Genomic DNA, 26,902 nt, shown 5'->3' with positions numbered 1-26,902 from the left:
GGTCTGTTCTGACCTCTGTAGTACCCTTAGAGAAGGGGTCTGTTCTGACCTCTGTAGTACCCTTAGAGAAGGGGTCTGTTCTGACCTCTGTAGTACCCTTAGAGAAGGGGTCTGTTCTGACCTCTGTAGTACCCTTAGAGAAGGGGTCTGTTCTGACCTCTGTAGTAACCTTAGAGAAGGGGTGTAGTAGCCTTAGAGAAGGGGTCTGTTCTGACCTCTGTAGTACCCTGAGCAGATCTCCTGGTTCTCTATGTAACACACTGGAAACGGTGACAAAGTAACACAAACGTATTTGGAGTAGAGGCAGCCAAAGACCGCTTATTCTCTTTTAAAATAATGATTTTTATTTTGTACAGTTGGGAAAGTAAATATGCTTGTAAAAACATGCACTTTTATGAGGATAATTATCTCATTAAAAAAAAAAGGTTTTACAATCACCTCTGATTGGCAGAGCAGGAAACAGACAGAACGAGTTCCTGTTAAAGTTCTCTAGACACTAAGCTTCAATAGATCATTATCCATAACGTTTGGAAAGTATTCACACCCCTGGACTTTTTCCATATTTTTGTTGTGTTTACAGCCTGAATTTATAATGTATTAAATTGAGATTTTGTGTCATACATAATACCCCATAATGTCAACGTGGAATTATGTTTTTGTTTTTAATTTTACAAATTAAATATATATGAAAAGTCAATACTGTAAGGATTCAAACCCCTTTGTTATGACGAGCCTAAGTAAGTTCAGGAGTAAGAATGTGCTGAACAAGTCACATGATCAGTTGCATGAACTCGCTGTGTAATAATAATGTTTAACATGATTTTTGAATGACTACCTCATCTCTGTACCCCACACGTACAGATAATTGTAAGGCCCCTCAGTCGAGCAATGAATTTCAAACACAGATTCAACCACAAAGACCATGGAGGTTTTCCAGTGCCTCACAGAGAAGGGCTCCTATTGGTAGATGGGTAAAAAAAATAAGACATTGAATATCCCCATTGAGCATGGTGAAGTTATTAATTACACTTTGGATGGTGTATCAATACACCCAGTCACTACAAAGATACAGGCGTCCTTCCTAACTCAGTTGCTGGAGAGGAAGGAAACCACTCAGGGATTTCACCATGAGGCCAATGGTGACTTTAAAACAGTTACAGAGTTTAATGGCTGTGATAAGAGAAAACTGAGGATGGATCAACAACATTGTAGTTACTCCAAAATACTAACCTAAATGACAGGTTAGTGTTGAAAATAATAAAACATATTTCAAAATATCCATCTTGTTTGCAACAAGGTAACAAAAAAGGAATGAACTGTTTGTCCTGAATACAAAGTGTTGTGTTTGGGGCAAATCCAATACAACACATAACTGAGTACCACTCTCCATATTTTCAAGCATAGTTTTGTCATGTTATGGGTATGCTTGTAATCTTTAAGGACTGGGGAGTTTTTTGGACAAAAATAAATGGAATGGAGCTAAGCACAGGCAGGATCCTAGAAGAAAACCTGTTTCAGTCTGCTTTTCACCAGCTACTGGGAGACATATTCACCTTTCAGCAGGACAGTAACCTAAAACAGTAACCTAAAACACAAGGCCAATATACACTGGAGTAGCTTACCAAGATGACAGTGAATGTTCCTGAATGACATAGTAACAGTTTTGACTTAAATCTACTTGAAAATCAACGGCAAGACGTGGAAAAGGTTATCAACAGCCAATTGAACAGAGCTTGAAGATTGTTGAAAAGAATAATGGGTGTGGAAAGCTCTTAAAGACTTCTCCACAGCTGTAATCGATGTCAAAGGTGCTTCTACTAAGTATTGACTTAGGGGTGTGAATACTTATGTGAATGAGATATTTCTGTATTTCATTTTTCTAAAAACATAATTTTCACTTTGTTGTTATGGTACATAGATGGTTGAGAAAAAATATATTTAATCCATTCAGAAATCAGGCTGTAACAACAAATAACTGAAGTCACAGTACAATTACATTAGAAAACACATGTTTAAGTTGTTGCCTATGTGCCATTTTAGTGGGAAAAATCTCTAAAACAGAATACATGTTCACATTTTTTTTAAAATGTTAATACCCCTTTTTCTCCCCAATTTCGTGGTAACCAATTGGTAGTTACAGTCTTGTCTCATCGCTGCAACTCCTGTACGGACTCAGGAGAGGTGAAGAGAGAGGTGAAGGTCGGGAGCCGTGCTTCCTCGGATACACAACCAGAACAAGCCGCAATGCTTCTTGACACAATGCCCACTTAACCCGGGAGCCAGCCGCACCGATGTGTCGCAGGAAACACCGTACACCTGGCGACCGTGTCAGCTTGCACTGCGCCCGGCCCGCCACAGGAGTCGCTAGAGCGCGATGGGACAAGGACCTCCCAAACCCTCCCCTAACCCAAACTATGCTAGGCCAATTGCACGCCGCCCCATGGGTCTCCCGGTCGCGGTCCGGCTGCGACAGAGACTGGACTCGACCCCAGAATCTCTAGTGGCACTGCTAGCACTGCGATGCAGTGTCTTAGACCACTGCACCACTTGGGAGGCCAACAGAATACATTTTTGGAGAAAAAAAAACAACCTTTAAACATATCCATCAATCAAACATTTCTAAAATCGCCACTCAAATATCGTATTCCAAATGTCTGTCAAACTTCATTATTCGCTCATCAGTCAGTCAGTCAGGGTGATGTCATCAGTCGCTACCCCTTTGAAATCATCAGCTATCGCAGCTGTTATCCCTCAGAAGCCTGCGGGTCGAACCATCATGGTCGTCATGGTCGCCATGAGGCTGGCGCCCTTCCAGTAGTACCACTTGATGCCGTTGTAACGGACCACGTTGGAGACGCCAGCGTAGTAGATACCGTTCAGGTTGGAGGGACCACACGCCTCAAACCACCAACCTAGTGGAGAGGGGAGAGGGTTAGAGGTTAAGTGTCAAGAAGAGAGAGGGCAGAGGGACCACACGCCTCAAACCACCGACCTAGTGGATAGGGCAGAGGTCAGGACCTAGTGGAGAGGGCAGAGGTCAGGACCTAGTGGAGAGGGCAGAGGTCAGGACCTAGTGGAGAGGGGAGAGGTCAGGACCTAGTGGAGAGGGGAGAGGTCAGGACCTAGTGGAGAGGGCAGAGGTCAGGACCTAGTGGAGAGGGCAGACGTCAGGACCTAGTGGAGAGGGCAGAGGTCAGGACCTAGTGGAGAGGGCAGAGGTCAGGACCTAGACCTAGTGGAGAGGGGAGAGGTCAGGACCTAGTGGAGAGGGCAGAGGTCAGGGATTAGAGGTTAGGACCTAGTGGAGAGAGAATGGAACAAAGAGGGAAAAGCAGGTTGTGTGGTCAAATGGGTCAAAGGTCATAAAAAGTGATTTCATGAAGGTTCATGTACTACTTTACATGAGGATGAAACAGGAAGTCATGAAAATAAAGTGAGAGGAAAGATAGATAGAACGTAGGGAAATAGAGAAAGATGAAACAGGAAGTGAGAAGAAAGATAGAAAGTAGGGAAATAGAGAAAGATGAAACAGGAAGTGAGAGGAAAGATAGAAAGTAGGGAAAAATGAAACAAGAAGTGAGAGGAAAGATAGAAAGTAGGGAAAGAGAGAAAGATGAAACAGGAAGTGAGAGGAAAGATAGAAAGTAGGGAAAGAGAGAAAGATGAAGCAGGGATCTGAATACCTCCAGAAGACATCTGGGCACACTTGCAGGAGCAGCGGTCGTTGTCTCGGTCCTTGGTGCTGAACTGGGTCCCAGGCTGGGTCAGACTACTGGTGCGACCAGCAGTACCACTGAACCCCTGGGCATGGAGACTGGGAGAGGGAACGGACCAGAACTGTCAACACATAGGGCCCATTTTCCAGGCCCAGATTAAGTCGGTCCAAATCAAATCAAATCGTACACATATTTGCAGATGTTATCGTAGGTGCAGCTAAATGCTTGTGTTTCTAGCTCCAACAGTAGGGCAGCAGGCTCTTAGGTGCAGGGTAGAGTACCGGGTGGAAGCCGGCTAAAAAAGTGGTTAAGGTTCAGGTCAGGGTACTTGGCGGAGGCCGGCTAGTGGAGACTGTTTAACAGTCTGATAGGCTGGAGATGGGAAAAGGAAGAGGCCGGCTAGTGGAGACTGTTTAACAGTCTGATAGGCTGGAGATGGTAAAAGGAAGAGGCCGGCTAGTGGACACTGGAGATGGGAAAAGGAAGAGGCCGGCTAGTGGAGACTGTTTAACAGTCTGATAGGCTGGAGATGGTAAAAGGAAGAGGCCGGCTAGTGGACACTGGAGATGGGAAAAGGAAGAGGCCGGCTAGTGGAGACTATTTAACAGTCTGATAGGCTGGAGATGGTAAAAGGAAGAGGCCGGCTAGTGGAGAATGGAGATGGGAAAAGGAAGAGGCCGGCTAGTGGAGACTATTTAACAGTCTGATAGGCTGGAGATGGTAAAAGGAAGAGGCCGGCTAGTGGAGGCTGGAGATGGGAAAAGGAAGAGGCCGGCTAGTGGAGAATGGAGATGGGAAAAGGAAGAGGCCGGCTAGTGGAGACTGGAGATGGGAAAAGGAAGAGGCCGGCTAGTGGAGGCTGGAGATGGGAAAAGGAAGAGGCCGGCTAGTGGAGACTGGAGATGGGAAAAGGAAGAGGCCGGCTAGTGGAGACTGGAGATGGGAAAAGGAAGAGGCCGGCTAGTAGAGGCTGGAGATGGGAAAAGGAAGAGGCCGGCTAGTGGAGACTGGAGATGGGAAAAGGAAGAGGCCGGCTAGTAGAGGCTGGAGATGGGAAAAGGAAGAGGCCGGCTAGTGGAGACTGGAGATGGGAAAAGGAAGAGGCTAATCTGAACGATTATAATAAATCCTGGAACACTCTTTGACGAACCATCAAACAGGCAAAGCATCAATACAGTACAAAAATCACATTTGAATCCTACTACACTTGTTCTGACACTCGACGGATGTGGCAGGGCTTGCAAACTATCATGGTGTAGAAAGGGAAACACAGCCGTGAGCTGTCCAGTGACGCGAGCCGACCAGATGAGCTAAATGCCTTCTATGCTCACTTCCGAGGCAAGCAACACTGAACCATGCATGACAGCACCGGCCATTCCGGACGACTGTGTGATCACTGATGTGAGTAAGCCCTTTAAACAGGTTAACATTCACAAGGCCGCAGGGCAACCAGCACATGTACTCAGAACATGCGCTGACCAGTTGGCAATTGTCTTCACTGACATTTTCATCCTCTCCCTGACCCACCATAATCCCTGTGTCCAAGAATGCAAAAGTAACCTGCCTAAATGGCTATTGCCTTGTAGCACTCACATATGTAGCATGAAATGCTATGAAAGGCTGGTCATGGCTCACATCAACACCATCATCCCAGACACCCTGTATCCACTCCAATTTACACACCGCCCCAACAGATCCACAGATGATGCAATCTCTATTGCACTCCGCACTGCCCTTTCCCACCTGGACAAAAGGAACACCTACATGAGAATGCTGTTCATTGACTACAGCTCAGTGTTCAACACCATAATGCCCTCCAAGCTCATCACTAAGCTAAGGACCCTGGGACTAAACACCTACCTCTAAGGACTCCTCATTCTCCTCATCCTCCTCTCCTCCTCCCCTCCTCCCTCTCCTCTTCCTCCCTCCTCCCTCTCCTCCTTCTCTCCTCCTCCCTCTCCTCCTCCTCTCCTCCTCTTCCTCCCTCCTCCCTCCTCCCTCCTCTCTCTCCTCTTCCGCCTCCCTTTCCTCTTCCTCCTCCCCTCTGGGTCTAACTGCCTGACTCTTCCCCTCTGTCTATGGGTCGGACTGCCTTAGCTACCGATGGTAGAGGGGGCTGGCTATGGGTCTGACTGCCTTAGTTACAGGGACAGAAGGGAGAGGGGGCTGGCTATGGGTCAGACTGCCTTAGCTACCGATGGTAGAGGGGGCTGGCTATGGGTCTGATTGCCTTAGTTACAGGGACAGATGGGAGAGGGGGCTGGCTATGGATACGAGACTGCCTTAGCTACCGATGGTAGAGGGGCTGGCTATGGATATGAGACTGCCTTAGCTACCGATGGTAGAGGGGGCTGGCTATGGGTCTGACTGCCTTAGTTACAGGGACAGATGGGAGAGGGGGCTGGAGAAGATGCTGCTTTGGCTTGGAAACACTGGGCGAAGGGTTGGCCTTCCTTGGTTGGATGGTTGGAAGAGGTTGGAGTAATTGGGTGACTGGACTGGTCCAGAGCAGGGGTTACATATGGATAAGGGGTTGCCTTGTGTGGAGAAGGCTAGATAATCGGTTTTACTGGCCAGAGAAAGCTTGAGAAGAGGTTGAATTAGCCTGAGAAAGCTTGAGAAGAGGTTGAATTAGCCAGAGAAAGATTGGGAAGAGTTTGAATTAGCCAGAGAAAGCTTGGGAAGAGGTTGAATTAGCCAGAGAAAGCTTGAGAAGAGGTTGAATTAGCCAGAGAAAGATTGGGAAGAGTTTGAATTAGCCAGAGAAAGCTTGGGAAGAGGTTGAATTAGCCAGAGAAAGCTTGAGAAGAGGTTGAATTAGCCAGAGAAAGATTGGGAAGAGTTTGAATTAGCCAGAGAAAGCTTGAGAAGAAGTTGAATTAGCGAGCGAAAGCTTGGGAAGAGGTTGAATTAGCCAGAGAAAGCTTGAGAAGAGGTTGAATTAGCCAGAGAAAGCTTGAGAAGGGGATGAATTAGCCAGAGAAAGCTTGAGAAGAGGTTGAATTAGCCAGAGAAAGCTTGAGAAGAAGTTGAATTAGCCAGAGAAAGCTTGAGAAGGGGATGAATTAGCCAGAGAAAGCTAGAGAAGAGGTTGAATTAGCCAGAGAAAGCTTGAGAAGGGGATGCCTTGGCCGAGTAGGGGCTGCATTGGCTGGGTAAAAGCCTAGCACCACAGGCCTCTGGCTGGGGAGGTCCCTAAATGAACCCAACCCTGGAGAGGAAAACCAGCGGAGAGCAAGTGTTCTCAGCATGATAATGTACCTAGCACATACACAACGAGGTGAGATGGAGTGCTGCTCAGCAGATGTTGGCAACAGATCTGACAGCTCACCAACACCAACACCATTCAGGGGGCTTGTCACACACAGAGGAGGATGAATACTGCGTCAACACACTGAGGATTTTAGGTCATTTAATAAGGATGGTCCTGGATCTAAATGTCTAGGTAACTTTGTAGGATTTTAGGTAATTTAAGGATAATCCTGGATCTAAATGTCGAGGTAACGTTGTTACTCATCACAAAGAATATCACTGTGTCAAATACCTCCAGCCATTTTCAAACACTCCATCAAATTTTTCTAGACAGATCACATTATCTATTCTTTCGTCCTTTTACTTTCAACCCGGCGATAAGGAAGGGAAGGACTCAGTTAAAGTGTGGATCATGCTGGATGACTTGCCAGGGTTACAGGTTCATTCAATTACCTCCGGTCATATATGCCTTTCAGAAACACAACTATTTACCAAACTCTCCCGAGAATCAGGGTTACTTCCACTTAGTTTCCTGATTCGGATCTGATTGAGACATAGCTCTAAGAGCTTAACATGTCAGAAGAGTTTTAACACAATAGTAAGACTGATTGAGGATAAAATCTCACTTAGTATAAGTGTGAGAAATATGGACTTCGTTCCCTATGAACCCGCAATCCGACCTCAAGTTATAGACTGTTCTCTCTGCTACCGCACGGAAAGCGGTACCGATGCACCAAGTCTGGAACCAACAGGACCCTGACCAGCTTCTACCCCCAAACCATAGACGGTTCTCTCTGCTACCACACAGCAAGCAGTACCGATGCACCAAGTCTGGAACCAACAGGACCCTGAACAGCTTCTACCCCCAAGCCATAAGACTGATAAACAAGACTGATAAACAGTTAGTTAACCCATTGACTCTTTTGACTCATCGCATATGCTGCTGTTACTGTCTATTATCTATCGTTTACCCCTACCTACAGTACAAGTAGTGCCCCTTGTAAATAGCCAAGTTATCATTACTCTAAAATGTATTTATTCCTTGAGTCATTATTTTCCTTTTGTTTCTCTCTGCATTGTTGGGAGGTCAGCATTTCACTGTTCGTCCACACAGGTGGTTTTGAAGCATGTGACAAATAATATTTGATTTGATTTGACTCTTGGCCTTCCCTGCTGTGGGATGGTGCATTGCATGCTGGTATCTGTAGTTTTTGTCCACTGCGTCCATATAGAAGTGATCGTAATGGGAGCATTGCATGCTGGTACCTGTAGTTTTTGTCCTCTGCGTCTATATAGAAGTGATCGTAGTGGGAGTAGGCCTCGTTCCCCTCGTCATCCTTCAGCTGCACCTGGAGACTGTACTCCTGGGAGCTGGTCAGCAGATGGATGAGATCATTTCCTGCCCAGTACTCTCCCGAGGGATCCCCGAAACCCTGCAAAGGGTACGGTTAGTGGAAGAGGACAAACTGAACGAAGGGTCATATGACTCACATCGCTTCCGAGGGTACAGATGACATCAACAGAGATGTGTTAAGATGTGAATGTCATTCTACTGTTGAGAGAGATGAAGAGACATGAGGAATATTATGAGTAAAGAGTTACATTATTTTGACTGAGGAAAGTGAATGAGCAAATGTTAATAACTTGATAACTTCTGACAATCCCTCTCTGACCTCCTACAGACCGTTAGTCCCTGTATATGTGGTATATCTCTGACCTCCTACAGACAGTTAGTCCTTGTATATCTCTGACCTCCTACAGACCGTTAGTCCCTGTATATCTCTGACCTCCTACAGACAGTTAGTCCTTGTATATCTCTGACCTCCTACAGACCGTTAGTCCCTGTATATCTCTGACCTCCTACAGACAGTTAGTCCCTGTATATCTCTGACCTCCTACAGACAGTTAGTCCTGGTATATCTCTGACCTCCTACAGACCGTTAGTCCCTGTATATCTCTGACCTCCTACAGACCGTTAGTCCCTGTATATCTCTGACCTCCTACAGACCGTTAGTCCCTGTATATCTGGTATATCTCTGACCTCCTACAGACAGGTTGCAAGTTCAAACCCCCGAGCTGACAAGGTACAAATCTGTCGTTCTGCCCCTGAACAGGCAGTTAACCCACTGTTCCTAGACCGTCATTGAAAATAAGAAGTTGTTCTTAACTGACTTGCCGAGTTAAATAAAGGTAAAAAATCAAATAAAAAAAAATAAACAGTTAGTCCCTGCATTTCTCTGTCTCTCACTCTCTCCTTGGTCGGTCTCTGTCTGTCAGTTCTTGTTGGTTACGTGAATGTGAGAATGAGGTCTGGGAGCGTTTAATATCTGTCCAGAAGGCCTGATTTTACTCTGACATTAAAACTCCATACTCCCACGCTCTGACTGGGGCCAAATATTTATCATCCACTTGTAAAAATATTGTTCTTGAGAAAAATATATTGAAAAAGCATGTTTGTGGCGCGATCCATTTTTTGACTATTCCATTTCCAAACCAAACAATTAAATCTGCAGCAGAAGGAAGTGAATCAGCAACTGGTTTCATCAAACAGCCAAAAGCACAGTCTCTCGTATCCTCAGACTGTGATTTAAGGATCTCAAAGAGAATCATGCATTTCCCTTCCGTGTGTCGTTTCTGTATATCATGACTATTGACGGCAGTGAGAACATCAAAGATCAGTTTGTGCCGAGTATTGGACAACATTGCGATTGAGTCCAACGTGTCACCCTTATTACCTATATAGTGCCCTACTTTTGACTTGAGTCCTATGGGCCACCTATGAACCCTGGTTAAAAGTAGTGCACTATATAGGGAGAAGGGTGGCATTTGGGAAACACTTGGGATTTCCCTACTACAGCAGGATCTAAAGCTGGGACAAACAGTTAACATCCTGTTAACTAGTCTCTCAGGACCCCCAGTCCTCTACATGGGATCTCTACTGATCTGTTAACTAGTCTCTCAGGACCCCCAGTATTCTACATGGGATCTCTACTGGTCCTGTTAACTAGTCCCTATGACCCCCAGTACTCTACATGGGATCTCTACTGGTCCTGTTAACTAGTCCCTATGACCCCCAGCACTCTACATGGGATCTCTACTGGTCCTGTTAACTAGTCCCTATGACCCCCAGTACTCTACATGGGATCTCTACTGGTCCTGTTAACTAGTCCCTATGACCCCCAGTACTCTACATGGGATCTCTACTGGTCCTGTTAACTAGTCCCTATGACCCCCAGTACTCTACATGGGATCTCTACTGGTCCTGTTAACTAGTCCCTATGACCCCCAGCACTCTACATGGGATCTCTACTGGTCCTGTTAACTAGTCCCTATGACCCCCAGTACTCTACATGGGATCTCTTGACCACCTCAGAAAGGTCAGTCGGTCCTTTCATGTCAGAAAGCCCCCTGAGTCTGAAGTGACTGATTCAATTGTGTGAGGGGGGTATGTGATCTGATCGAGGTGTCTGTCTGTCTGTCTGTCTGTCTGTCTGTCTGTCTGTCTGTCTGTCTGTCTGTCTGTCTGTCTGTCTGTCTGTCTGTCTGTCTGTGTGAGCCTCTGATATGGTGTGGTGAGTGTGTGTAGGGATCGGACACCGTCAGGGAGGGACAGAGAGAGTGCAGGTGCAACAACAGGGAGTGTCGTAGAGGAACAAGAGGGTTGGCCTACGAAAACAACCAGGGTCATCCCAGATCACAGATCCGTCTGTATCCCACGCCTCCCCAGTCCTAAACCCTCTCCAAACCTCTCGTCCACCCCGCCTTAGATTCATTGAAACCTGCTGTCTAGTCAGAGGGATGAATCCAGGACCACTGACCCCTGGACTACTGACCCCTGGACCACTGACCCCCCCAACCCACCTGTGATTCAGAGACTTTGCTATCTTGATTTTGGATGAAGTCTTGTGACAAAAACAGATTCCCAAACTAAATAAATGACGTTCTCTCATACACTCTGAGAATTGTCCACGATAACACACTGAAATAAAAGTCTGACTTTATTTAAAACAAATGATGTTAGATATTTGAACGACACACGGAAAAATACTTGTGTTGAGATGAACGCAATGTGAAACAGTCTGCCTTAGACAACCCAGCCTCTGACTACTATTTCAGTGAAATACTACAGAAAAGGACTCTTACACAGACCTACCAAAGAAGATCTGGTTGACATCTTGTGTTTAAGTTCTAGTGAACATACCATCTTGTGTTAAAGTCTAGTGAACATACCATCTTGTGTTAAGTTCTAGTGAACATACCATCTTGTGTTAAGGTCTAGTGAACATACCATCTTGTGTTTAAGGTCTAGTGAACATACCATCTTGTGTTAAGTTCTAGTGAACATACCATCTTGTGTTTAAGGTCTAGTGAACACACCATCTTGTGTTTAAGGTCTAGTGAACATACCATCTTGTGTTTAAGGTCTAGTGAACATACCATCTTGTGTTAAGGTCTAGTGAACATACCATCTTGTGTTAAGTTCTAGTGAACATACCATCTTGTGTTAAGTTCTAGTGAACATACCATCTTGTGTTAAGGTCTAGTTAACATACCATCTTGTGTTTAAGTTCTAGTGAACATACCATCTTGTGTTAAGTTCTAGTGAACATACCATCTTGTGTTAAGGTCTAGTGAACATACCATCTTGTGTTAAGGTCTAGTGAACATACCATCTTGTGTTTAAGGTCTAGTGAACATACCATCTTGTGTTAAGTTCTAGTGAACATACCATCTTGTGTTAAGGTCTAGTGAACATACCATCTTGTGTTAAGGTCTAGTGAACATACCATCTTGTGTTAAGGTCTAGTGAACATACCATCTTGTGTTTAAGTTCTAGTGAACATACCATCTTGTGTTAAGTTCTAGTGAACATACCATCTTGTGTTAAGGTCTAGTGAACATACCATCTTGTGTTAAGTTCTAGTGAACATACCATCTTGTGTTAAGTTCTAGTGAACATACCATCTTGTGTTAAGGTCTAGTGAACATACCATCTTGTGTTTAAGTTCTAGTGAACATACCATCTTGTGTTAAGTTCTAGTGAACATACCATCTTGTGTTAAGGTCTAGTGAACATACCATCTTGTGTTAAGTTCTAGTGAACATACCATCTTGTGTTAAGGTCTAGTGAACATACCATCTTGTGTTTAAGTTCTAGTGAACATACCATCTTGTGTTAAGTTCTAGTGAACATACCATCTTGTGTTAAAGTCTAGTGAACATACCATCTTGTGTTAAGGTCTAGTGAACATACCATCTTGTGTTTAAGGTCTAGTGAACATACCATCTTGTGTTTAAGTTCTAGTGAACATACCATCTTGTGTTAAGGTCTAGTGAACCTTGTGTTAAGGTCTAGTGAACATACCATCTTGTGTTAAGGTCTAGTGAACATACCATCTTGTGTTAAGGTCTAGTGAACATACCATCTTGTGTTAAGGTCTACTGAACATACCATCTTGTGTTAAGGTCTAGTGAACATACCATCTTGTGTTGAGGTCTAGTGAACATACCATCTTGTGTTAAGTTCTAGTGAACATGCCATCTTGTGTTAAGGTCTAGTGAACATACCATCTTGTGTTAAGGTCTAGTGAACATACCATCTTGTGTTAAGGTCTAGTGAACATACCATCTTGTGTTAAGGTCTAGTGAACATACCATCTTGTGTTAAGGTCTAGTGAACATACCATCTTGTGTTAAGGTCTAGTGAACATACCATCTTGTGTTAAGTTCTAGTGAACATACCATCTTGTGTTAAGTTCTAGTGAACATACCATCTTGTGTTTAAGGTCTAGTGAACATACCATCTTGGGTTAAGGTCTAGTGAACATACCATCTTGGGTTAAGGTCTAGTGAACATACCATCTTGTGTTAAGGTCTAGTGAACCTTGTGTTAAGGTCTAGTGAACATATCATCTTGTGTTAAGTTCTAGTGAACATACCATCTTGTGTATAAGTTCTAGTGAACATACCATCTTGTGTTAAGGTCTAGTGAACATACCATCTTGTGTTAAGGTCTAGTGAACATACCATCTTGTGTTAAGGTCTAGTGAACATACCATCTTGTGTTAAGGTCTAGTGAACATACCATATTGTGTTAAGGTCTAGTGAACATACCATCTTGTGATTAAGTTCTAGTGAACATACCATCTTGTGTTAAGGTCTAGTGAACATACCATCTTGTGTTTAAGGTCTAGTGAACATACCATCTTGTGTTAAGGTCTAGTGAACATACCATCTTGTGGTAAGGTCTAGTGAACATACCATCTTGTGTTAAGGTCTAGTGAACATACCATCTTGTGTTAAGGTCTAGTGAACATACCATCTTGTGTTAAGGTCTAGTGAACATACCATCTTGTGTTAAGGTCTAGTGAACATACCATCTTGTGTTTAAGGTCTAGTGAACATACCATCTTGTGTTAAGGTCTAGTGAACATACCATCTTGTGTTAAGGTCTAGTGAACATACCATCTTGTGTTAAGGTCTAGTGAACATACCATCTTGGGTTTAAGTTCTAGTGAACATACCATCTTGTGTTAAGGTCTAGTGAACATACCATATTGTGTTAAGTTCTAGTGAACATACCATCTTGTGTTAAGGTCTAGTGAACATACCATCTTGTGTTAAGTTCTAGTGAACATACCATCTTGTGTTAAGGTCTAGTGAACATACCATCTTGTGTTAAGGTCTAGTGAACATACCATCTTGGGTTTAAGTTCTAGTGAACATGCCATCTTGTGTTTAAGTTCTAGTGAACATACCATCTTGTGTTAAGTTCTAGTGAACATGCCATCTTGTGTTTAAGTTCTAGTGAACATACCATCTTGTGTTAAGGTCTAGTGAACATACCATCTTGTGTTTAAGTTCTAGTGAACATACCATCTTGTGTTTAAGTTCTAGTGAACATACCATCTTGTGTTAAGTTCTAGTGAACATACCATCTTGTGTTAAGGTCTAGTGAACATACCATCTTGTGTTTAAGGTCTAGTGAACATACCATCTTGTGATTAAGGTCTAGTGAACATACCATCTTGTGTTAAGGTCTAGTGAACATACCATCTTGTGTTAAGGTCTAGTGAACATACCATCTTGTGTTTAAGGTCTAGTGAACATGCCATCTTGTGTTTAAGGTCTAGTGAACATACCATCTTGTGTTAAGGTCTAGTGAACATACCATCTTGTGTTAAGTTCTAGTGAATATACCATCTTGTGTTAAGGTCTAGTGAACATACCATCTTGTGTTAAGGTCTAGTGAACATACCATCTTGTGATTAAGTTCTAGTGAACATACCATCTTGTGTTAAGGTCTAGTGAACATACCATCTTGTGTTTAAGGTCTAGTGAACATACCATCTTGTGTTTAAGTTCTAGTGAACATACCATCTTGTGTTAAGGTCTAGTGAACCTTGTGTTAAGGTCTAGTGAACATACCATCTTGTGTTAAGGTCTAGTGAACATACCATCTTGTGTTAAGGTCTAGTGAACATACCATCTTGTGTTAAGGTCTACTGAACATACCATCTTGTGTTAAGGTCTAGTGAACATACCATCTTGTGTTGAGGTCTAGTGAACATACCATCTTGTGTTAAGTTCTAGTGAACATACCATCTTGTGTTAAGGTCTAGTGAACATACCATATTGTGTTAAGTTCTAGTGAACATACCATCTTGTGTTAAGGTCTAGTGAACATACCATCTTGTGTTAAGTTCTAGTGAACATACCATCTTGTGTTAAGGTCTAGTGAACATACCATCTTGTGTTAAGGTCTAGTGAACATACCATCTTGGGTTTAAGTTCTAGTGAACATGCCATCTTGTGTTTAAGTTCTAGTGAACATACCATCTTGTGTTAAGTTCTAGTGAACATGCCATCTTGTGTTTAAGTTCTAGTGAACATACCATCTTGTGTTAAGGTCTAGTGAACATACCATCTTGTGTTTAAGTTCTAGTGAACATACCATCTTGTGTTTAAGTTCTAGTGAACATACCATCTTGTGTTAAGTTCTAGTGAACATACCATCTTGTGTTAAGGTCTAGTGAACATACCATCTTGTGTTTAAGGTCTAGTGAACATACCATCTTGTGATTAAGGTCTAGTGAACATACCATCTTGTGTTAAGGTCTAGTGAACATACCATCTTGTGTTAAGGTCTAGTGAACATACCATCTTGTGTTTAAGGTCTAGTGAACATGCCATCTTGTGTTTAAGGTCTAGTGAACATACCATCTTGTGTTAAGGTCTAGTGAACATACCATCTTGTGTTAAGTTCTAGTGAATATACCATCTTGTGTTAAGGTCTAGTGAACATACCATCTTGTGTTAAGTTCTAGTGAACATACCATCTTGTGTTAAGTTCTAGTGAATATACCATCTTGTGTTAAGGTCTAGTGAACATACCATCTTGTGTTAAGTTCTAGTGAACATACCATCTTGTGTTAAGGTCTAGTGAACATACCATCTTGTGATTAAGGTCTAGTGAACATACCATCTTGTGTTAAGTTCTAGTGAACATACCATCTTGTGTTAAGGTCTAGTGAACATACCATCTTGGGTTTAAGTTCTAGTGAACATACCATCTTGTGTTAAGGTCTAGTGAACATACCATCTTGTGTTAAGTTCTAGTGAACATACCATCTTGTGTTAAGGTCTAGTGAACATACCATCTTGTGTTAAGTTCTAGTGAACATACCATCTTGTGTTAAGGTCTAGTGAACATACCATCTTGTGTTAAGGTCTAGTGAACATACCATCTTGGGTTTAAGTTCTAGTGAATATACCATCTTGTGTTAAGGTCTAGTGAACATACCATCTTGTGTTAAGTTCTAGTGAACATACCATCTTGTGTTAAGTTCTAGTGAATATACCATCTTGTGTTAAGGTCTAGTGAACATACCATCTTGTGTTAAGTTCTAGTGAACATACCATCTTGTGTTAAGTTCTAGTGAATATACCATCTTGTGTTAAGGTCTAGTGAACATACCATCTTGTGTTAAGTTCTAGTGAACATACCATCTTGTGTTAAGGTCTAGTGAACATACCATCTTGTGTTTAAGGTCTAGTGAACATACCATCTTGTGATTAAGGTCTAGTGAACATACCATCTTGTGTTAAGGTCTAGTGAACATACCATCTTGTGTTAAGGTCTAGTGAACATACCATCTTGTGTTAAGGTCTAGTGAACATACCATCTTGTGTTAAGGTCTAGTGAACATACCATCTTGTGTTAAGGTCTAGTGAACATACCATCTTGTGTTAAGGTCTAGTGAACATACCATCTTGTGTTAAGGTCTAGTGAACATACCATCTTGTGTTAAGGTCTAGTGAACCTTGTGTTAAGGTCTAGTGAACATACCATCTTGTGTTAAGGTCTAGTGAACATACCATCTTGTGTTAAGGTCTAGTGAACATACCATCTTGTGTTAAGTTCTAGTGAACATACCATCTTGTAATCCCTCCATCCACGGTGGAAATCCACGGCTCCGTCTCTACGATGCTGCAGCACAGTCCAGCCTCCACCTCTCGTCTTCATATCACAGAACACCTGTAGAAGTAAACCCACTTCTGGTTACAGAACACCTGTAGAGGTAAACCCACTTCTGGTTACAGAACACCTGTAGAGGTAAACCCACTTCTGGTTACAGAACACCTGAACAGGTAAACCCACTTTTGGTTACAGAACACCTGTAGAGGTAAACCCACTTCTGGTTACAGAACACCTGAACAGGTAAACCCACTTCTGGTTACAGAACACCTGTAGAGGTAAACCCACTTCTGGTTACAGAACACCTGAACAGGTAAACCCACTTCTGGTTACAGAACACCTGAACAGGTAAACCCACTTCTGGTTACAGAACACCTGTAGAGGTAAACCCACTTCTAGTTACAGAACACCTGTAGAGGTAAACCCACTTCTGGTTACAGAACACCTGAACAGGTAAACCCACTTCTGGTTACAGAACACCTGAACAGGTAAACCCACTTCTGGTTACAGAACACCTGTAGAGGTAAACCCACTTCTGGTCACAGAACACCTGAACAGGTAAACCCACTTCTGGTCACAGAACACCTGTAGAGGTAAACCCACTTCTGGTTACAGAACAGCTGAACACATAAATCCACTTCTGGTTACAGAACACCTGAACATGTAAACCTACTTCTGGTCACAGAACACCTGTAGAGGTAAACCCACTTCTGGTTACAAAACAGCTCAACAGGTAAACCCACTTCTGGTCACAGAACAGCTGTAGAGGTAAACCCACTTCTGGTAACAGAACACCTGAACAGGTAAACCTACTCCTGGTCACAGAACACCTGTATAGGTAAACCCACTTCTGGTTACAGAACAGCTGAACAGGTAAACCCACTTCTGGTCACAGAACACCTGAACAGGTAAACCTACTTCTGGTCACAGAACACCTATAGAGGTAAACCCACTTCTGGTTACAGAACAGCTGAACAGGTAAACCCACTTCTTGTCACAGAACACCTGTAGAGGTAAACCCACTTCTGGTTACAGAACAGCTGAACAGGTAAACCCACTTCTGGTTACAGAACAGCTGGACAGGTAAACCCACTTCTGGTTACAGAACAGCTGAACAGGTAAACCCACTTCTGGTTACAGAACAGCTGAACAGGTAAACCCACTTCTGGTTACAGAACAGCTGGACAGGTAAACCCACTTCTGGTCACAGAACAGCTGTAGAGGTAAACCCACTTCTGGTTACAGAACAGCTGTAGAGGTAAACCCACTTCTGGTCACAGAACACCTGTAGAGGTAAACCCACTCCTGGTTACAAAACAGCTGAACAGGTAAACCCACTTCTGGTCACAGAACAGCTGTAGAGGTAAACCCACTTCTGGTAACAGAACACCTGAACAGGTAAACCTACTCCTGGTCACAGAACACCTGTATAGGTAAACCCACTTCTGGTTACAGAACAGCTGAACAGGTAAACCCACTTCTGGTCACAGAACACCTGAACAGGTAAACCTACTTCTGGTCACAGAACACCTATAGAGGTAAACCCACTTCTGGTTACAGAACAGCTGAACAGGTAAACCCACTTCTTGTCACAGAACACCTGTAGAGGTAAACCCACTTCTGGTTACAGAACAGCTGAACAGGTAAACCCACTTCTGGTTACAGAACAGCTGGACAGGTAAACCCACTTCTGGTTACAGAACAGCTGAACAGGTAAACCCACTTCTGGTTACAGAACAGCTGAACAGGTAAACCCACTTCTGGTTACAGAACAGCTGGACAGGTAAACCCACTTCTGGTCACAGAACAGCTGTAGAGGTAAACCCACTTCTGGTTACAGAACAGCTGTAGAGGTAAACCCACTTCTGGTCACAGAACACCTGTAGAGGTAAACCCACTTCTGGTTACAAAACAGCTGAACAGGTAAACCCACTTCTGGTCACAGAACAGCTGTAGAGGTAAACCCACTTCTGGTAACAGAACACCTGAACAGGTAAACCCACTTCTGGTCACAGAACACCTGAACAGGTAAACCTACTTCTGGTCACAGAACACCTATAGAGGTAAACCCACTTCTGGTTACAGAACAGCTGAACAGGTAAACCCACTTCTTGTCACAGAACACCTGTAGAGGTAAACCCACTTCTGGTTACAGAACAGCTGAACAGGTAAACCCACTTCTGGTTACAGAACAGCTGGACAGGTAAACCCACTTCTGGTTACAGAACAGCTGAACAGGTAAACCCACTTCTGGTTACAGAACAGCTGAACAGGTAAACCCACTTCTGGTTACAGAACAGCTGGACAGGTAAACCCACTTCTGGTTACAGAACACCTGAACAGGGCCCGTGACATCTATATGAGTATCTGCTATATGTAAAGGCACAGCAATACAATAGTTAATGAATTGAGATGGTAATCCCAGTAACAGGTTTTTGAGATTCTTGCACTCCAAGAATGCATGTTTAAATTGTAAATATACAGTACCTTAATCAATGTCAGTATTCCCTGAGTCAAATCTAACCATTTCCTACCAGCTATATCAATGTCAATGTCAGGCTTTCTTAAAAATAGATTTATGTTTCAATAATCAGTATAGGTCTACAGTCTGAAAGGCTGATTGATGTTTCAATGGCCTCTCTCTCTTTCTCTCTCTCTCTGTGTTTTCACTAGGAAGACTCTCTCTCTCTCTCTCCACTAGAATACCTCTGGTCTCTCTCTCTTTCTCTCTCTCTCTGTGTTTTCACTAGGAAGACTCTCTCTCTCTCTCTCCACTAGAATACCTCTGGTCTCTCTCTCTTTCTCTCTCTCTCTGTGTTTTCACTAGGAAGACTCTCTCTCTCTCTCTCCACTAGAATACCTCTGGTCTCTCTCTCTTTCTCTCTCTCTCTGTGTTTTCACTAGGAAGACTCTCTCTCTCTCTCTCCACTAGAATACCTCTGGTCTCTCTCTCTTTCTCTCTCTGTGTTTTCACTAGGAAGACTCTCTCTCTCTCTCTCCACTAGAATACCTCTGGTCTCTCTCTCTTTCTCTCTCTGTGTTTTCACTAGGAAGACTCTCTCTCTCTCTCTCCACTAGAATACCTCTGGTCTCTCTCTCTTTCTCTCTCTGTGTTTTCGCTAGGAAGACTCTCTCTCTCTCTCTCTCCACTAGAATACCTCTGGTCTCTCTCTCTTTCTCTCTCTGTGTTTTCGCTAGGAAGACTTTCTCTCTCTCTCTGTGTTTTCACTAGTAATACTCTCTCTCTCTCTTTCTCTCTCTCTCCGTTTTCACTAGGAAGACTCTCTCTCTCTCTCTCTCTCTCTCTCCACTAGAAGACCTCTGGACAGACTCACAGCCTCAGGTGTCAGGCTGCCTGTTGGACTGCTGGCCTCTGTCTCTCATTTTATCTTCATCCAAAAGGAATGATACACTTAATATTGTCAGTGTCCAAGGAGAACAAAGGGAGGGAGCGAGAGAGATCACCACCTCCTCCATCACCACCACCTCCTCCATCACCACCTCCTCCTCCTCCTGCACCATCACCACCTCATCCACATCCACATCCACCTCCTCCTCCACCACCTCCTCCTACTCCACCACCTCCACCTCCTCCTACTCCACCACCTCCACCTCCACCTCCTCAACCACCTGCTCCTACTCCACCACCTGCTCCTACTCCCCCACCTCCTCCTCCACATCCACATCCACCACCTCCTCCTCCTCCACCCCCTCCTCCTCCACCACCTCCACCTCCTCCTCCATATCCCCATCCACCATCTCCGCCTCCTCCTCCACCATCACCACCTCCACTTCCTCCACCACCACCTCCCCCTCCTCCACATCCACCTCTTCCTCCACCTCAAAGTCTGACATTCAGCCAAGGATCTGGTCCCTGGGTTTTCCAAACAACATTCTGAATTCAGACCATGGGACCTGACATAGATTTTTAAATAGATTTTTTGTAAAGAAATCCAATTCCCGAGAGAAGGCAATGTATTGTGTTGTTTCTGAACAGTTCCATACTGAATTCTCCATACTCATATGCTTTGGATAGGGCTGAGCTATTCAAGGCCAAATCTCTTGTGTTATAATGCTGCAGGGACCGCACCGTAGAAATAGCCTTTTCTGTATCCTTTTATAATCGGTAAGAATATGCCATGTTTTGTGCATTTTCATGAGTAGAATGAGTAGAGTGAGTGAGTGAGTGAGTGAGTGAGTGAGTGAGTGAGTGAGTGAGTGAGAGTAGATGGTTTTTGATGGCAGAGATTGAAAGCACTGGGGTGACACTGCTGGAGTCTATCATGTGTCCCAAATAGAACCCTACAGGCTACCTCCACCTCCACCACCACCACCACCTCCTCCTCCACCTTCACCACCACCACCACCTCCATCTCCTCCTCCACCACCACCACCACCTCCTCCTCCACCACCACCTCCTCCTCCACCTCCACCACCACCACCACCTCCTCCTCCTCCTCCACCACCACCACCACCTCCTCCTCCTCCTCCACCACCACCACCACCTCCTCCTCCACCTTCACCACCACCACCACCTCCACCTCCTCCTCCACCACCACCACCACCTCCTCCTCCACCACCACCTCCTCCTCTACCCCCACCACCACCACCACCTCCTCCTCCTCCACCACCACCACCTCCTCCTCCACCACCACCGCCTCCTCCACCCCCACCACCACCACCTCCACCTTCTCCTCCAAAAGTAGCGCACTATGTCATGAAAAGGATGCCATTTGAAACGTTTCCCACACCAGCTGTTTAAACCTTGCCTCAGCTGGTAGACACCCACAGCAGCAGAGACATACACCTGGCTTCTGTTGTCTTCAGACTGTAAGAGTAGAGTAGTCAGTGGGGAGTTGGCAGAAGCTTCTTCAGGTCGGTGGAGGGTCTCTTCAGTAATTATGACTCTCTCTCTGTTCCTCCAGGCCTTAATGTGTCTCCAATACATGAAAACATCCACACAGTCCCCCTCTCTGTGTCTCCAATACACTAAAACATCCACACAGTCCCCCTCTCTGTCCCTCCAGGCCTCAATGTGTCTCTAATACAATAAAACATCCACACAGTCCCCCTCTCTATCCCTCCAGGCCTTAATGTGTTTTAAATGCATGGAGTGAAGGTAACCCCTTACCTTCACTGTGTGGGTAGAGTTGGGGGTCGTAACCCCTTACCTTCACTGTGTGGGTAGAGTTAGGGGGTCATAACCCCTTACCTTAACTGTGTGGGTAGAGTTAGGGGGTCATAACCCCTTACCTTAACTGTGTGGGTAGAGTTAGGGGGTCATAACCCCTTACCTTAACTGTGTGGGTAGAGTTAGGGGGTCGTAACCCCTTACCTTAACTGTGTGGGTAGAGTTGGGGGTCGTAACCCCTTACCTTCACTGTGCGGGTAGAGTTCGGGGGTCGTATGCTGTGGACACCATTCTCTGTGAGCCCAGATCGGAAGATTTCAGCACAGTTTCTGTAGATCACTGGCTCCTCTTTGGGTGTAGTGGGTATTTCTGGGTAGAGAGGGATAGCATTCAGGATAATGACTATGTACTGTGTATATCTAGGTAGAGAGTGATAGCATTCAGGATAATGACTATGTACTTGGTATTTCTGGGTAGAGAGGGATAGCACTTACCTGATGTGGAATAGAGTTCCATGTAGTCATGGCTCTATGTAGTAATGTGCACCTACCATAGTGTGTTCTGGAAATGGGGACTGTGAAGCGAGACCTCTGGTGGCATGTTTTGTGGGGTGTGCATGTGTGTCTGAGCTCTGTGCTAGTCATTTAAACATACAGCTCAATGCTTTCACCATGTCAATACCTCTCACAAATACAAGTAGTGACGAAGTCAATCTCTCCTCCACTTTCAGCCAGGAGAGATTGACCTGCGTATTATTAATATTAGTTATCTGTGAACATCCAAGGGCCAGCTGTGCTGCCCTGTTCTGAGCCAGTTGCAATTTTCCTAAGTCCCTCTTTGTGGCACCTGACCACTCGACTGACTTCAAGCAGTTTAGTCACCTCAACTTGCTAAATTTCCACATTATTCATTACAACATCTAGACTAACTTATTCCTTGCCACCAATTCTGAAATGAACTTTGTTAAGTGTTGCATTCATTGCATTCACTGCAGTAGCTGACATGTATAGTGTTGAGTCATCCGCATACATAGACACTCTGGCTTTACTCAAAGCCAGTAGCATGTCGTTAGTAAAGATTGAAAAAGGTAGGGAGCCTAGATAGCTGCCCTGGGGAATTCCTGGTTCTACCTGGAATATGTTGGATAGGCTTCCACCCTCTGTGTTCTGTTAGACAGGTAACTCTTTATCCACAATATAGCAGGGGGTGTAAAGCCATAACACATATGTTTTTCCAGCAGCAGACTATTGTCGATAATGTCAAAAGCCGCACTGAAGACTAACAAAACAGCCCCCGCAATCTTTTTATAATCAATTTCTCTCAGCCAATCATCAGTCATTTGTGTAAGTGCCGTCCTTCCCTATAAGGGTGCTGCTGCAAGTTTGCTGTCAATTTGGTTACTGTAAAATAGCCTTGTATCTGCTCAAACACCATTTTTTCCAGAAGTTTACTAAGGGTTGGTAACAGGCTGATTGGTCGGCTATTTGAGCGCGTAAAGGGGGCTTTACTATTCTTGAGTAGTGCAATGACTTTTGCGTCCCTCCAGGCCTGAGGGCACACACTCTCTAGTAGGCTTAAATTGAAGATGTGGCAAATAGGAGATGCAATATCGTCCGCTATTACCCTCAGTAATTGTCCATCCAAGTTGTCAGACCACGGTTGCTTGTCATTGTTGATAGACAACAATAATTACTTAATTAATCATTTTCACCTCTTCCACACTCACTTTACAAAATTCTAAATTACAATTATTGTCTTTCATAATGTGGTCAGATATACTTGGATGTGTAGTGTCAGCATTTGTTGCTTTCATGTCATGCCTAAATTTGTTAATCTTGCCAATGAGAAAATCATTCAAGTAGTTGGCAATATCAGTCGGTAGATGTGATGTTGTTGATGATTTAATTCCTGTGCTGTTTGTAAATGTTGATGATTTAATTCCTGTGCTGTTTGTAAATACCCTGGTAGGTTGACTGACAACCTGAACCAGGTTGCAGGCACTGGTTACAGTTTGAAGGTTTTTCTTGAGTGGGCAGCTTGATGAAAGCCAGTCAATATTTACATCCCCCAGAAAATATACTTCTCTGTTGATATCACATACATTATCAAGCATTTCACACATATTATCCAGATGCTGACTGTTAGCACTTGGTGGTCTATAGCAGCTTCCCACCAGAATGGGCTTTAGGTGAGGCAGATGAGGATTACTCAGACACCTTCAGAGGTGAAAATTGACAGATGAACCTGTAGCCATATTACGTCAACACTATTTAACATGAGATCCTCTAATATTTACAGGAATGTGGTTCTGAATATTGACAGCCACACCTCCACCTTTGGTAAATGTTACAACCATGTATTGCTACCACTGTATCATCAAAGGTATTATCTAAGTGAGTTTCAGAGATAGTCAGTATATGAATGTCATCTGTTTCTAGCAAATTATTAATTTCATGAACCTTGTTTCTTAAGCTGCATATGTTAATGTGGGCTATTTTGAGCACTTTTCTGGGATGTTTGCTTGTTTTCATTGCTTTACTGGGAAGCTTAGCAGAAGTAGATATGCTTATGTTATTTATGTTAGTGCAGAGTGAGCTGCTCACAGTGGACTTCCTACTAGGGCACACCGCCTCAGTGCTAACAGTATAAATCTGGTTCATATGCACATGATTACTGCATACAATATCTTTAGGATCAGCAGAGTCATTCAGGTCAGTTAGAGGGACATACATTGCAAAGTATTCATCCCCTTTGGCGTTTTTCCTATTTTGTTGCATTACAACCTGTAATTTAAATAGATTTTTATTTGGATTTCATGTAATGGACATACACTTCACAGAGCTGGGCTTTACGGAAGAGTGGCCAGAAAAAAATAAGCAAACATGTTTGGTGTTCGCCACAAGGCATGTGGGAGACTCCCCAAACATATGGTAGAAGGTACTCTGGTCAGATGAGACTTAAATTGAACTTTTTGGCCATCAAGGTAAACGCTATGTCTGGCACAAACCCAACACCTCTCATCACCCCAAGAACACTATCCCTGCAGTGAAGCATGGGGGTGGCAGCATCATGCTGTGGGGATGTTTTTCATCGGCAGGGAAACTGGGAAACTGGTCAGAATTGAAGGAATGATGGATGGCGCTTAATACAGGGACATTTTTGAGGAAAACCTGTTTCAGTCTTCAGGAGATTTGAGACTGGGACAATGACCCTAAGCATACTGCTAAAGCAACACTTCAGTGGTTTAAGGGGAAACATTTAAATGTCTTGGAATGGCCTAGTCAAAGCCCAGACCTCAATCCAATTGAGAATATGTGGTATGACTTAAAGATTGCTGTACACAAGCGGAACCCATCCACTTGAAGGAGGTGGAGCAGTTTTGCCTTGAAGAAAGGACACAAATCTCAGTGGCTAGATGTGCCAAGCTTATAGAGACATACCCCAAGAGACTGGCAGCTGTAATTACTGCAAAAGGTGTCTCTACAAAGTATTGACTTTGGGGGGAGATTAATAGTTATGCTCAAGTTCTCCGTTTTTTTTTCTTATTTCTTGTTTCAAAACATTTTTATTGTATCTTCAAAGTGGTTGTGTAAATCAAATGATACAAACCCTCCAAAAATCAATTTTAATTCCAGGTTGTAAGGCAACAAAATAGGGGGAGGTGAATACTTTCGCCACTGTACATTAGGCTACATACATTGTGTCTACCAACGCCCCTGGGATAATGTACATTTTGCTGAAGCATTATGATGACTCAGCGACACAATGGTAGGGATTAACTGAGCTGGGCTTGGGTCATTGATAAGTCATTGTCTCAATGCAGCCTTATAATGCTGTGAAAGGATCCAGGAAACCAAATGATTTTGGTGGATCCCATCCATCATATAAAAACGTGTTTTGTTTTTCTTCTTTGTTTTTCTTTGACTCCTCTATCAGATGGGGGAGAAGAGAGATGGCTCCCCTGGCAACGAACTCCGGGCAACACCGGCCAGTCGTATAACAACAAACGACAAGACGGAGATATATCCAACACGCGCGAACGCTGTCCAGACACCGGTGTAGAAAAGGTTAAACATTCCACTCTGCAGTTTTCTCCAGTTTCTTACATAGGCTGGCTACCCGTGTGATGAAGGAAGTCACCTCAAGCCAATAATCCTTGGCAAGCAAATTGCTGCATTGGATCTCTTAATGATCCAGTTTGTTCTGAAACAGTACTGCAGTAGATACTTCTACAGCACTGGAACCATTCATTTACTTCTCCCGAACAAAGAGGGCTCCATTGGAAAACTCATCTGGGACAAACATTGTCAGCTTGACGTTAGCAACTTAGCTAGGTTAGCGGCTCTTGGAAGCGGACTCTAACCTGTCAGCTTGACGTTAGCAACTTAGCTAGGTTAGCAGCTCATGGAAGCGGACTCTATCCTGTCAGCTTGACGTTAGCAACTTAGCTAGGTTAGCGGCTCTTGGAAGCAGACTCTAACCTGTCAGCTTGACGTTAGCAACTTAGCTAGGTTAGCGGCTCTTGGAAGCAGACTCTAACCTGTCAGCTTGACGTTAGCAACTTAGCTAGGTTAGCGGCTCTTGGATGCAGATTCTAACCTGTCAGCTTGACGTTAGCAACTTAGCTAGGTTAGCGGCTCTTGGAAGCAGACTCTAACCTGTCAGTTAAGCGGGATTCCGGTGACAAGAAATAGCGGTCTTAGCTGTCAAAAGATAACAGCGTCGCGGAATCTATGCAAAAACAAGTTCGGTATTTATGTTTAACAAAGATTAGTTATGTTCAAGGGCCAAACATTCAAGGGCCATTTTCTCAAAAGTGAGGTTACAAGTTTATCAACTTTCAAAGCAGAATTACTCACACATTGTTCCTAACATATTCTAGCCTCTACTTTATCCTAATGTAAAAAAATAAATTATAATTAAAAGCTAAACATTTCAAGTTAAGCTACATAAGATCGAGCCGGTCGGCAGTTTTTGATTCCCAGTTACATTGTACATTTTGTGCCAAATATAAATAGTGTGAGCAATAATAAACAAGCTAGTTTACATTGTTTAAGGGATATATCAGTGGAGACCACCTCTTCCAGGGCAATAGGAGACACTATATTACATTGTTTAAGGGATATCAGTGGAGACCACCTCTTCCAGGGCAATAGGAGACACTATATTACATTGTTTAAGGGATATCAGTGGAGACCACCTCTTCCAGGGTAATAGGAGACACTATATTACATTGTTTAAGGGATATCAGTGGAGACCACCTCTTCCAGGGTAATAGGAGACACTATATTACATTGTTTAAGGGATATCAGTGGAGACCACCTC

At 43.8% G+C, this 26,902-nt stretch overlaps 1 protein-coding gene across 1 annotated transcript in view; it reads right to left on the bottom strand.

Annotated features, from left to right (window-relative positions):
* Positions 1–1,565: 1,565 nt before the first annotated feature.
* Positions 1,566–26,902, bottom strand: part of angpt2b (angiopoietin 2b) — a 61,945-nt gene continuing 36,608 nt past the window's right edge. Inside the window, exons 5-9 of the mRNA XM_036971624.1 lie at positions 21,822–21,946; positions 16,405–16,506; positions 8,235–8,401; positions 3,684–3,814; positions 1,566–2,912 (exon numbers count right to left, since the gene is read on the bottom strand). Of these exons, the coding sequence (XP_036827519.1) occupies positions 2,752–2,912; positions 3,684–3,814; positions 8,235–8,401; positions 16,405–16,506; positions 21,822–21,946 (686 nt within the window). The 3' untranslated portion in view covers positions 1,566–2,751. The remainder of the gene's footprint in view (positions 2,913–3,683; positions 3,815–8,234; positions 8,402–16,404; positions 16,507–21,821; positions 21,947–26,902) is intronic.

The sequence above is a fragment of the Oncorhynchus mykiss genome, chromosome 32 (genome assembly GCF_013265735.2).
Source record: "Oncorhynchus mykiss isolate Arlee chromosome 32, USDA_OmykA_1.1, whole genome shotgun sequence".
Taxonomy (NCBI): Eukaryota; Metazoa; Chordata; class Actinopteri; order Salmoniformes; family Salmonidae; genus Oncorhynchus; species Oncorhynchus mykiss.
This window is presented reverse-complemented; position numbering and strand designations above follow the sequence as displayed.